This window comes from Leiobunum rupestre, chromosome 8, assembly GCF_980474605.1.
Source record: "Leiobunum rupestre chromosome 8, qqLeiRupe1.1.hap1, whole genome shotgun sequence".
Lineage (NCBI taxonomy): Eukaryota > Metazoa > Arthropoda > Arachnida > Opiliones > Sclerosomatidae > Leiobunum > Leiobunum rupestre.
In genome coordinates, this window is record NC_143391.1 from 50,156,392 (window position 1) to 50,169,710 (window position 13,319).

General features: G+C 36.6%; 1 protein-coding gene across 4 annotated transcripts in view; it reads left to right on the plus strand.

Moving 5' to 3' along the window:
• Positions 1–13,319, plus strand: part of LOC149933633 (voltage-gated hydrogen channel 1-like) — a 30,601-nt gene that overhangs the window by 11,894 nt on the left and 5,388 nt on the right. For 3 of the 4 annotated variants that reach the window (XM_090156720.1, XM_090156722.1, XM_090156721.1), the window contains exons 2-4: positions 9,196–9,424; positions 11,408–11,542; positions 12,919–13,153. In XM_090156720.1, coding sequence (XP_090012846.1) covers positions 9,196–9,424; positions 11,408–11,542; positions 12,919–13,153 — 599 coding nt within the window. The remainder of the gene's footprint in view (positions 1–9,195; positions 9,425–11,407; positions 11,543–12,918; positions 13,154–13,319) is intronic. The other variant, XM_090156723.1, reaches the window with a different exon arrangement.

Genomic DNA, 13,319 nt, shown 5'->3' on the forward strand with positions numbered 1-13,319 from the left:
AGAATGATAACCTCGATGACCTTGAACCATGTCTTCAAGGTCATTCAAAAATCTTCTCGAGAACGGCTGCAGATACAAACTTTCTTCCAATTAGAAAGCTGCTCGTCATAAAATTTTATGTTCAAATAACTTTGAACCGATTTGATTTTGTTATTTGGGAGCCAAAAATTTAACACCGAAAACGAGATGGTCTTCAAGTTCTGTCCGATTCATAATATTTTTCGCGTGGCCAGTTTAACATGATGACAACCTGTGTTTAGCGTGAAATTGTTAGTTAAAGTTAAGTCGGTTCAAAGTTTTTTCGACATAGAATTTGATTAGGAACAACTTTCTAACTGGAACCAAGTTTCTAAATCTCTCGAGATGATTTTTGAATGACATTTAAGATATGGTTCAAGGTCATCGAAGTTATCATTCTTCTTTGACCCCCAGCACGAGCTACGTAACATAAAAATTTTAAATTCCTAGAGAAAACGGTTTCTGAGATATTCGCCCTGGATCATTTTTTAGTAGACACCCTGTATTTACGAAATAAGCTACACGACCACTTGTTTTTATGACACTTTTCATTGTACAGTAAAAGTTAATAGCGGAATAAATTTAAAGATTTACTATTTCATTTAGGCCTACCGTAAACCATGTCCTTTGCAAATATAGCGGTATTTCCATGCACTAAATAAGTTTTAAAATCACTACATTTAATCGATATGTACACTAAATCTCTCTACAAGTTATAACGCGAATACCGACCAAAAGCTATGGTTATCAGCCTATCAGACAGTTGAAGTTAACTGTTTTTTCAGAATACCTTTTTGGCAATGAACAAGAAATACAAGATTCCATAATTTAATTTTTTATATATTTTACCCAAAGAATTTTCACAACGGCCGCAGTCACGCGGATAACATCACATACCAGCAACAGTACACCATATATATTATTAAACTTCTAGCTATGGCTGTCTTTACGAATTACGAATGAGCAAATAAGAAAATAGGGACATGGCATGACACTCCGTAGCTTTGACCATCGCCGCCATTTTGAGGGAGGATTTTTTTCTATTGGCAAATCTATATGTGACGTCCTGCAACATCACAGTGCCAAAAATTGAAAATTCTCATAGGAAAAATATGCTTTTTAAAACCAATCATAGGATAATATAGGATCTAGAACTTGAATATATAGGGCTACATACAGGGTGTTAACTTAAAAATGGACCAGGGCGAATATCTCAAAATGTGTTTTAGCTACGATTTTGAAATTTTAGGTTGTTATAGAGCGCTCAGGGGGTCAACCAACTATGAAAATGTCAATGACCTCCAACCATGTCTTCAAGGTCATTCGGAAATTAACTTGAGAACCGTAAGAGCTACGAAGTTGGTTCCGTTTAGAAAAGTGTTCCCCGTCACATTTTATGGCTAACTAGCTTTGACTCAATCTGATTTGCGAAATAGGAAGTTGAGCAATGTTAGGCCAAAATCAAGAAGGTCGTTAAGTTGATAACGTGTTAAAGACGATGTTCAACTGATAACTTTAAAAGTACTCTTGTTAGAGTACTGAAATTTGTTAGACAACCTCATCGTGGTTGAGGGTCTTTAGTTTGAAAATTTCAGCTCCCAAAACTCGTCTTCCACACGTTATCAACTTAACGACCTTCTTGTTTTTGACCTAACATTTCTCGACTTCCTATTTCGCAAATCAGATTGAGTCAAAGCTAGTTAACCATAAAACGAGACGGGGAACACTTTTATAATTGGAACGAACTTCGTAACTATTACGGTTCTCAAGTTAATTTTCGTACGACCTTGAAGACAGGTTCAAGGTCATTGAAATTTTCCTAGTTGGTTGACCCCCTGAGCGCTCTATAACAACCTAAAATTTCAAAATCGTAACTAAAACACATTTTGAGATATTCGCCCTGGTCCATTTTTTAGTTAACACCCTGTAGAACTATAATTTTTAAATATACGATTTTTTTGTCAAATTTCAGCATACTATTAAAAAATTTTATCCCTCGCTTTCTACCCAACATTTCACTTTTGAGACCAAAACTAAATAAACAATAGTGAGTCTGAAACCTATACCAGCCCAAAATTATAGGACTTTACAGGTTATAATATGAAATCAGGAAACTATAGAGGTATACACTTGGAATGTCTAAGGTTCCATTGGGACGGTGATACGAAAGCGCGTCGAGAAAAAGGCGGGGCTTAACTACGTCAAGTGTAAGACGTAACACGACATTTCAAATTCATTTGCTAAAGGTTTGACGCGAAAAGAATGCGTCGTCATGGTTACAATTACAAATAGGCGATCTTCGAGTGCGAAAAAGGCTTATAAAACAATGGATTTTAAAACCACAATTTGTTATCGTACTTAATATTTGAAGTAATTATAATGTTGTTCGCGAAAGAAGCGTAGTGATACCTAATTTCAGGTATTTGTATGGTTATAAAAGAGATAATCAGGTAAGCTAATAATATAATAACCATGACTAGGCTTAATGAATAATGACGAGTTTTCATCGAATTAGGGTAGTGAGGCGCGAGTTTTTCTCGTGAGTTTTCCCGCTTTAAGACACGCCCATTTCTACGAGCTTCATCACGGCCGAAAAATCTTTCTTAGACATTCCAAGTGTATACCTCTCTAGTTTACTGATGAAATTATATGAGAATATAGGATAGGTCTAAAAATATAGGATTTTATACTAATTAAAGGACCGCTAGGCTCCATGCGTAAGTAAAAGTTTTATATTTATTATTAAAAGCTTTTACCAAGGACGCAATAATTTAGAGTCGTCGTTTAATTTTAATTTTTAATCTATGAGAGTAAGGCGTTTCAACCCTTTTCAAACATTCCTACGCCACTGAAATACCACAAACTAAGGGGATAATAATACCAGAACGTCGAGAAGTAAATGTTCCGAGGTTATTGAAATATCGCTCAGAATCGGAGGGCGTTTTCCTTATGAAAATGATGAGAAAATCGAGTCAAATAAAAGCTAATTTCCATCCCAGTCTTTTGACGTGATAAATTGCACTTGGTATTTTTTGTTATAGCTATTTCTATGTATAAAAAATAGTTTAATAAAAACCAAAATGTTTTTTTTTCGGCCTAGGAGCGCGCAAAATTTCAATTCCAGATAAAAATTTAACTTCATAAGGAAAACGCCTTCAACATGGGGGGTATAGCAGTCTGATAACTTCGGTTAATTTACTTCTGTTAATACGGCAACATCTTATGCGTAATTTACAAAAGAATCGAAACCAGCAATTGAAATCTTTTAATCTACGAAGCAATAACCATAAAACCACTGAGACCACTCAGACAACAATATGCAAATAATGCAACCATCATTTTCTAACCAACCGACTTCGAATCGATTGTAGAGCTTTTCTAATTTATCGTTAATACCAGAAATACATGAACCGAAATTATCAGCGACTGCTTTTTTATTCTGAGGCGTTTTCCCACAGCGCTAGGGGAGGGTGACAAGGAAGCATTCAAATATTTCAACCCACCCGCAGCCAAGGTATATTTTTGAGTGCATGCCAGGTAGAGTATTATGCCATCTAGTGAGTGAAAAATGAAATAGTTCCAGTTGAACGAAGGTCAAATTATCGAACGTATTATAGTCTGCGAACCTAGGCTTACTAGTTGCATTTTCTTCCATGCTAGTTGATAGATTGTGAAGTTGTAGTATCATTTAGTATGCAGTCGGAAAGTAGTTTAACTTTTTAAATAATGGAAGAAAACTTAAGAATACGTGATAAATTGATAGGATATTTAAAAAACCTTAACCGCCCTTTTGTTGCGTCAAGAAAGCAGGTTTTTTTTTAAACTAAATTGATATCTGATATAATGGTAGCTGTAATTCTTTACACTGACTGAAAAAGGTACTTTTTAAGTATTTTTTTAGTCCGTGTTTTTTTAAAGTTTCTCACTGCGGCCACCAGGGTGAGTATTCAAATCTGTACCACGGACCCGTAGAGGATTGCATTCCGCGGAGGGGGGGACTACAACCGAGTAAAGAGAGGGGGAGACGGGGAAAACGCCTTTAGTATAAGCGGGATAGGTCGCTGATAATTTCGGTTCATGTATTTCTGTTAATACGGCATCTTTTGTGTGGATCAAGCGACAAGTGAGTCAAGTGACCAAAGAACTCCTGAAATAGTTGAACGTGGAAGAGTGAAATTACAATGGGAATCAAATCTAATGCTAAAGTATTTCTCTTTGATCCGTGTCCCCGTCACCCTCACCCCACGAACGGGTAAAGTAGGGCGGTGAAAAAAGGGGTACGCGGCTCTTCAATAACAAAATTTCCAGAGAATAACTGTTAAGATCCGCGTTCCATCCTTCTTTCAGTCCCCTTATGCACCCGTTCCTATGGTAAGCCGGGGGACTGGAAGTCGGGGTAGTAAAATAACGCGTCTCTTCTTTCCCACCCCCATTTCTACATGGTTCCGTCCTATCATGAATTTCATGATATCTATTTTAAAGCTTTAACTATATTTCAGTATCCAATAAAGAAGTTAACCGCTCAAACATCTCGCTAGATTTAGGTCAAGGTTCGTAAATATGCGTTAAATAGTTTCCTCTCTAAAAAACGGAAATCTCGAACATTTCATATAAAGTGTATTTCCAGGTCTAAACACATTGAAAACAAAACCGGAAAATATTTCAAAGTATCATTTCAGCCCAAAGATGGCGATACTAGCTCGTCTAATATCTTTTCAAGAGTGCCCTCTCACAAAAAAAGTATCTAATTCGGTTTTTTTCCCGGCTAAACACAAATTCATTTTCGGATCTCGCTCATTTTATTAGGCCTAGCGATCATATCAATTTCCTCTCTTTTTAAGCAACGATTTCCTTAAAAGTATCCTATCATATCTTGAAAGTATCACAAGATAGGAGCGCGCCCATCACTGCCCGCGAATTAACCAGAAAACTCAGTCAAAATTAATATTACCGAACACTTTGTTCAGAAATGATCAGTACTTACTAAAAATATAATTTTCAACCAAGTCGGCCTTAATTAAAGAATATTATGTAGATTTAAACTCGCAAAAACTACTAAAGTATTAATTTAACCAACTGCTTGAACTACGAATTCTAATTTAGAAATAATGACAGCGAGGTTTTGATCTGTTCTGTCGATTGATGTATCATTTACCATTTTCACTGCAAACGGTTCGAGAGTTATTCCGGCAACGGTGGCTACGTACCTGTGAAAATAGAACACAAATAACGTAGGGATTGTGTGTAAACACTGTTTGGGCACACATTCAAATATTAAACAATCTGGTCTTCGGTGTGTAGATAGCGTTCAGTTTTAAAGAAGCCGCGTCGGTTATTAAATCAGCGTAGCCAGACGGTCGATAATTTCGAGCTCATCTTTAGGACTAACGATATTTTATAGTACACATTTTTCGATAATTCAGCTTGCGTGGACGATAATATGTACGATAATTTTTTAATTTGCCTGAAAACCAGTTAAAACTGTTCCTTTTAAACTTTAAGTGTTGGGTCATTCCACGCAGTATCGGTAATGGTGAACACCATGGGTCAACGGATTTTGATGAAATTTTACAAGACGATTGATACCGATATAAAACCTTCGTATGTCAAGTATTTCCGAAAAATATCAAGCCGTTATTTTTATATAGTCGTTTTTGTTATACCCCACGAAATTGGCCTTTTGAAAAGTTCATTTCGGTACCCCTTTAGAAAATATTTATCGCGCTTTACTTTTGGATAAATACGAATGTTTTCAAAAAACCTGTTGCAATCCTTTTAAAACGCACAAAAAAGTTGTTTACGGTAAGTGCATTGTTTACATATTTGTTAAATAGAGGCGTGCCAACGTTATTAGGGGAGCGGGGGCAAAACCAATCTACCTAAAAAAAAATGGTTAAACAAAAACGAAATATTTTAGCTCCGAAACGTTTTTATTTCGCACACAAAACAATGGTGTACTGCCTTGGGAAAAAGTAGCGGGAGCGGCGCCCCCACTGGGAAATAGAAGAAGGGGCAAGTAGCCCTGCTGCCCCCATGGTTGGCACGCCCCTGTAATGTTATATCAATAAACGATTTATTCAAAATTAAATCTGGCGTGGGTACAGTAGAATCGAATTTGAGAATCGAAAATGTTTAGACTATACGAAGTTGAAAATTTTAAACTAATGAATTTTCTTAGTGTTTCCCACGTTTTTATACTTTTTTTGAAAAAAACATTTTCAGCTCATCTTAAAAAAAACCTTGACCATAGAAGACGTAGCTATCTAAAAAAAACTATGGAGCGGAGAGTAAACCAGGACAAAAACTGTGCATTAATTGCAGCAAGATATTTCTAGAAAATTCGAAACGTTCATCTTCGACAACTTCTCCTAATTGTGGACAGTCGACCAGTATATTTAGTCAGTCTTCGTTCCAGAAAAGCTTGAGATCTGATAGTTCTTTCGTATTTTCGGGAGATGAACGTGACGATTGAAATGAAACTCTTCTTAATTTGAACGTTTCACCAGTAACACGTCACAGTTTGTCAGCTAAACAACGACTAATTTTAGCTAAAAAAAAAGAAGGCGACGTTGTACAAGGGGTTAAAAGAAAATTAGCCAAGAACATAAATATTTCAGTTGAAGAATATGAAGCAAGTACGTCGAGAAAAGATCACTTTGAGGAACTGATTGTTCTCCTTAAAGAAAAAGTACACAAATCCACAAGACAAGAAAAGTGTAAACTTCTAACCCTAATTCCTTTGACGTGGACAATTATGAAAATATGTGAAGAATTTAAAGTAACAAGATTTTTGGCCGAGAAATCACGAATACTAAAAAAACAAAAGGGGCTTCTACCGGAAATAGAGAAGCAAATTGGTAATACTCTATCTACAAGGCTTCCCCTGGGAAAATCGACAAGCAACGCTTCACCCATTCGCAGTATATTACAAGAAAGATGAAAAATTGGAATGTTTGAGTGCGTGTGTCGTAAGTGACGAAATGGCCCATACCAATTCAACAGCGTATCAATACGCTTTTGGAGTACATTAAAATGGCACTTCCTAACTTGAAACACATCCACTATTTCAGCTATGGAGCAAGTTCACAATATGAAAACCGAAATAACTTAATTAATTTATGCCACCACGAAATTGATTTTGGGTTTTCGGCGGAGTGGAATTTTTTTGCTACCAGCCACGGAAAAACGCTTGCGACGGTATTGGAGGTACTGCAGCCAGAGCTTCCTTGCAGTTACCCGTCACCGAAAAAATAGTCACAGCGGTCCAATTTTTCGCTTGGGCGAATCAAAATATTAAAGGCATTAAATTTTTTTATGTTTCAAAAGAAGAAGTGAAACAACACAAAAATCTGCTAGAGAAAAGATTTTCATCAGCGTCGACTGTAATGGGAACCAGAAGTCACCACAGATTCGTACCATTAAACAAATACGAAATTTGTATGTACAGACTGTCGTCTGACACGTTTGGCTCCAAAGTTTCAGTGGCGAGAGTCGAGGAAATGAGCTCTGAAATTTTATTTACAGATGTATCGGTCGGAGAGTACGTTGCTGCCAGATACGACCAAGAATAGTACGTAGCTATTGTACTTGAAGTATTCAAAGTTGAAAACGACTATCGTTTGAAGTTCATGAAAAGAGACCCCATTTCAAACATTCTTACTTGGCCTAGACAAAGCGATGAATGTTTTGTACCATTTAAAGATATTTTGTGCCTTTTACCCGAACCACCTGCCTCTAGCTCTTCTGGAAGATCTTTTAAATTAAACAGTGAGTGCCTAAAGCACATTAAAGAATTGTTTTGAAAATAAAGCAAATTTTACAAAATATGTTAAATTTGATGCTAAATTTAAAATACACTTTTCAGCACTATCTAATAAAATACTCAAACTTTTTAAAACATCGTTGGAAAGGTCTCTTTAAGAACTACAAAATGGGGGATTCAGTTATTTTGTTCGAGTTGGACGAAGTTTGATATAGCCTTCGAAAAGAGACCCCCCGAAAGTATCTTTTTCACACAAATGATGCAATAGCTTTTGAGATTTATTATTTACGCTAAATGTGAGTGACTTATCGTTTTCTTCAGCTTACATTACATAGTGTCACTTAATTTCATGAAATTACTAGGTATATTAACGAACGTATTAAATACTTTCTAAAGGGGTACCGAAATGAACTTTTCAAAAGACCAATTTCGTGGGGTATAACAAAAACGACTATCAAAAAATAACGGCTTGATATTTTTCGGAAATACTTCACATACGAAGGTTTTATATCTGTATTAATCGTCCTGTAAAATTTCATCAAAATCCGTTGACCCTGTTATTAAATATTTGGATTTCACAAGTTTAACGTCAATATTTCTTACAAAATACAATTTTACAGCCAGTTTTCAGGCGTTCAATAATGGTTTTTTAAATCAATAATTATTTAGCTCTGGTACGATAATTTGGGTGTCAGGAACTAGCAACGATGGTTATTATTTTATCGTATACAGTGACTAAAATCGAACGCATTGTAACAACACGTTCTAATGTACCAGAGTTGGATTAAATAACTGAAGTGTCTCTACTTTTAACGCGGTGAACCGCTACCACCTACACCCATTTCGGTCAAAGTAATAGCTTCACTGTAAATATATTTCGATAAGAAACTAAAGTTAATGTAGAAGCTAGAATATAAAATTTTCATTTTGTTTTTAAATGAATAATTGGCTTGACCATTTTTGAGCGATGTAGGATCAAAAGTGACATAATTACCAAAAGTGTGCTAGTTCCTATACTTTCCATTGCTAAAGGTTTAATGAATGCTGCTATCGAGATAGACCATATAGAAGGCTAGGCTAGGATGGACGATACTCACCCATTCTGGTTGGTTCTTTCGTGATTTGTATTAAAACGTTAATAGATGGAAGTAATAAATGAGCCAGCTTACCTAACGCAGTGCTTCCTTAGTTCTCGAATCTCCCACCAGCCGACACTATACTTTGGAACTTCATTCCCTCCCCAATTCATACCCTCCCTCCTCCCCTCCGAACTTTTACTTCGCGCGTAACATTATTTTAAAAACGATTACATTGACACACTTTTGGTAATTATATGTCACTTTTTGTAGGATATACTTAGAATTATATCCATATTTGGGGTTTTAAAACTTCCAATGATAAATATATGATCCTAGCTCCATCGGTGTGGCCACAGAAAAGACTCCCTTGTTGGGAGAATGCAGGTCACGGCCAGATGTCCATCCACGCCTGAACAGAGTGCGATTTGACCAAGACCAAGGTCCGCACAGGGACATATTACGTCTATTGCTGCGGAGTGATTCGGCCCAAGATGACGTCATCGTTACACCGAAAATAGACCGTAGAGAACAGCTTGAAAACTTTATGTATTCGCTCAATTTTCAGGTAACGGCTGGTTTCTTACGATCTCGTGAGGGTTAGAAAAATTGGGCAGTAGGTCTTTATGTGAAGTTCATGAATTATGTAATTATTATGTACCTACACCCGTTGATATTTCCAAATGCCTTTTGGAAGATAAAGTTGTGCAGTTCGAAACTCAACAAATTTCTGTACAATAATTTATTAGTTATATAGTAGAATTCCTACGCAGTATAATATTAAAATTTTATACGTACTTGGTTAGGAAAATAAAACGCGCAGTAAATTGTGTGAGTGGGCCTGGGCCCCGGTATAATATAAGTTTCCTGGCCCCAAGAAAGCCGTTACTACTAAAGATAGCTATAAAGGGTGTTTTTTTTTGCTCGAAAAGGTGATTTATTTTCAAAAACTATGTTTTCTAGAAAGTTGAAATTCGTTCTGTACATTATATGTGCCGGGGGACACTTTCTACCAAAATTGCATCTAAATCGAAAAATATTTACACGTTTTTTGAAAATTTACATTTTAACCGCTAGGTGCTATAAGAAAATTGTCAATGAAATTTCTGACTTTCATAAAGTTTAACTACTCTCCCAACGGAATTCAAAAAAAGTTATTTTAGCTTGCCCAACAAGTCGTATTTTGTCAGTGAAAAAGACGTCTATTTTTTTCGCGCCCACGCTATTTGTACGTTTTCGGCGACGCTCTACAATTTTCTCATTGACAATTTTCTTATAGCAGCTAGCGGTTAAAATTTAAATTTTCAAAAAACGTGAAAATAATTTTCGATTTAGAGGCAATTTTGGTAGAAAGTGTCCCCCGGCAAGAATAATGTACAGTACAAATTTAAAATTTCTAGAAAACATAGTTTTTGAAAAAAATTACTTTTTCGAGCAAAAAAAACCACTTGTATATTTTTGGAGTGAAACCCGGGAGAAGTATACTTCATTCGTTAAACACGGGCCCCTAGGCTGCACGGGCCCCGTAATTTGTAACGGCGTCCCCCTCTCTTGTCGGGCCTGAGTGAGACACGTGACGGGAAAAGGAGGAGCTGGGTTCGATCCCAGCTAGTCGCACTGGGTGAAAACTCGGAACAACTAATTCTACGTTGAGTTTGCAAGTTATCTCCCCACTGGTTCAAGTGGTTTTCCCCCGAGCTCATGTTGAGGTTAACGGTAATTGTTCGTTGGCTTGCGTGGCATGAAGGGCTGGCCACCACCCTCCTACTCAATGTAACCCGGCCACCTGATTTAATGGCTTCAAAAGTCGCTTGATGACTTAGTCTTAAGGTGGTGCCTTAGGTATTAGCCTAGCCGAATTATTCAAACGATTCAGTGGATCTTTAATAGGTTTAAAATTGATATAAGCCCTAGAAATGTGCTTTTTGAGAATCGTTCTTTTCTTCGAGATTCAACTATGATGAGTATTATCCAATTTGTGCAGAGCGATTACCCATATCTTAGAAAAACCACTTTTAAACTATTTTAAGCGAAGTTTTTCGTAATACTATAAACTCGTGAAAAATTCTACATAAAAACAAGCGCAAAAAATTGTTTTAGAGATAATTTATCTAGGAATATAATTAATATAAAAATTAATGTAAGAATAGAACTTTAATGTAGTTACCCTTCTGAAAAGATTTCGAATCGCAATGGTCTCTGTTAACTTGAAAAGGACTATCTAATATTACTACTAAAATAATGCATCATTGAAAGTGTGAAATGTGTTATAAAATTAATATCAGAATGATAATGCTAGGAATCCATACCTCTACTTGGAATGGTTATCGCGGCAGATTTTCGTCTCGATGTGGCTGACGGTTTTTTTTGACGTCACTATGTTAACTTAACAAACAACAACGTGAGAGGGGGGCGTGCGCAGAGGAGATTTTTTATCTCGTAGGCGGGCCAAAGCCGTCAGAGTGATCTTACCATGCGCCAGAATAAGCATTCCAAGTAGAGGTAAGGATTCCTGATGATGCTTATGTTGAGTTATTTTAATATTTTTAAGTTCGGTGTCATGGTACTGGTCTTTATTGACTTGGTGCTTGAGTTATTGGAGGAGCAGATCGAAATGTGGCATTTCAAGAAGAATTGTTTCAAAAATCAACCGACAGAGCTAATTCATTCGTCAAATACCAGCCAAGTATTTATTTTCAAAATATACTTAAAGTAGGTTAATCCACGTAATTAATATTACTGCCACTAGGAACGATGTGGATTAATTCAAATACCAAAACGAATATTTAACCGAATAAAAGTCGTATGGTTTGGAAAAAACAATGGGTTTTTCGAACAGATTTGCTAACTATTGGAAATGCCAAATATTGCTTACCGGCCTATACGAATATTCGTGTATTTGATTAGTAAAAAATTACGTTTTTCCAACATTTTCAAAGTCTATTCGATTTCCAAATATTCGATTTCATATTCCATCAATATATTTGAAGTAAACAAATAGTTGGCGCAACCCTGAAAAGATCCGTAGGCGCCTCCATTTCTACCAAATTATGCAAAATTGGGACGTGTACGCCTTCCCCAATGGCGTCTGTCCTAGCTTGGTGCATGGTAATTCGATCCCAAAATATGCAGGAACGCACTTCCTCCTATCGTTGTATCTAGGAGCAACAAACACAAGATGAACGCCGCTAGCCTTTAAACACGCTATCACAGTGTTGTGTAGAAATTTCATTGGTTAAGCCTTTACGCTGAACGAAAGGGGCAAGACAATTTCCGAATTTTCCCCTTCCGACGGCAGGAGGCGCTAAAGCAGAAAATGCACGACTTTTGACGGGTTGCGTTCTGCTTGTGTGGGGTGCTGTGCTTGTTGCTCCTAGGTTGTATATGCTATTGTGTAGTTTTTGGTTGAGTGTGAAATGGGGATTGGAAATTAACCAACGGCCCCCACAATTATTTCATCCAGTATATTCAAAATACTTTATACTTTATTTCAAAAGAAAAGGCACACTGTAATCAACCTGGGAAATAGTTAGAATTAAATTTTATATGAGGGAATAGACGCTTCAATAAATCATCCTCCCAGGAGATTGCCAAGAATTAATATTTCCGACAGCCAGGACCTGCAAGTCACTGTTTATAAGGTCCTTGTTAAAATAATGGAAATGTTTCACCTTTACGGCAGCAACAAGCGTTCCCTTTTAACCAGGTAGCTTTTTTGACACATATTAAGGCTTCGCAAAAACACGATGTTCGTAAAAAGTTTATATTATTTCAACAATCATTATATAAACAGTGACTTGCAGGTCCTGGCTTTCGAAAATATTACTTCTTGGCGATTTCCTGGCAGGATGATTTGTTTAAGCGCCTATTTCCAAGTTAGAATTTCGCGCCGAAATTTTAATTTTTCCTAGAACTGTATTTGTTAGGAGCATGAACTTAAACTATAGTCAGATTAATAATTAACATTGAATTAAATCTAAGGTTCCAAAGTGGTACTCGCAAAATGTAAATCATTCAAAGTAGTTGTAAGGGAATTAATTTTAAAAATGAATTTGTGTCTAGATTTTCCATTATTTGTGTACCGCCATAGGCAGCCTGTTCATCATTGAAATACTGTGCAAAATGTATATTTTCCGTTGCGGGTTCTTTCGAAAAGCGTTCGAAATGTTCGACGCCGTAGTCGTCATTTGCTCGTTGGCCGCGGACCTCTATTTCATCCACACGGACGACCCGATCGAAGATTTGACCGGTTTGGTCATTCTGTTTCGTCTTTTGGGAGTCGTCATTCATATCAAAGGTACGTACAAAGTGACACGTGCGTGGATTATGTGGTTTTGGTTTGAAAGAGTTATTGGAAGTGTACGATTTAATGTAATACCATCATACCAGTGTCGAAAAATGCAGTCACCAATATTCTCGACCGATCAAACCCAATTAATACTGTTTAAAGCAACTGTCGGCTC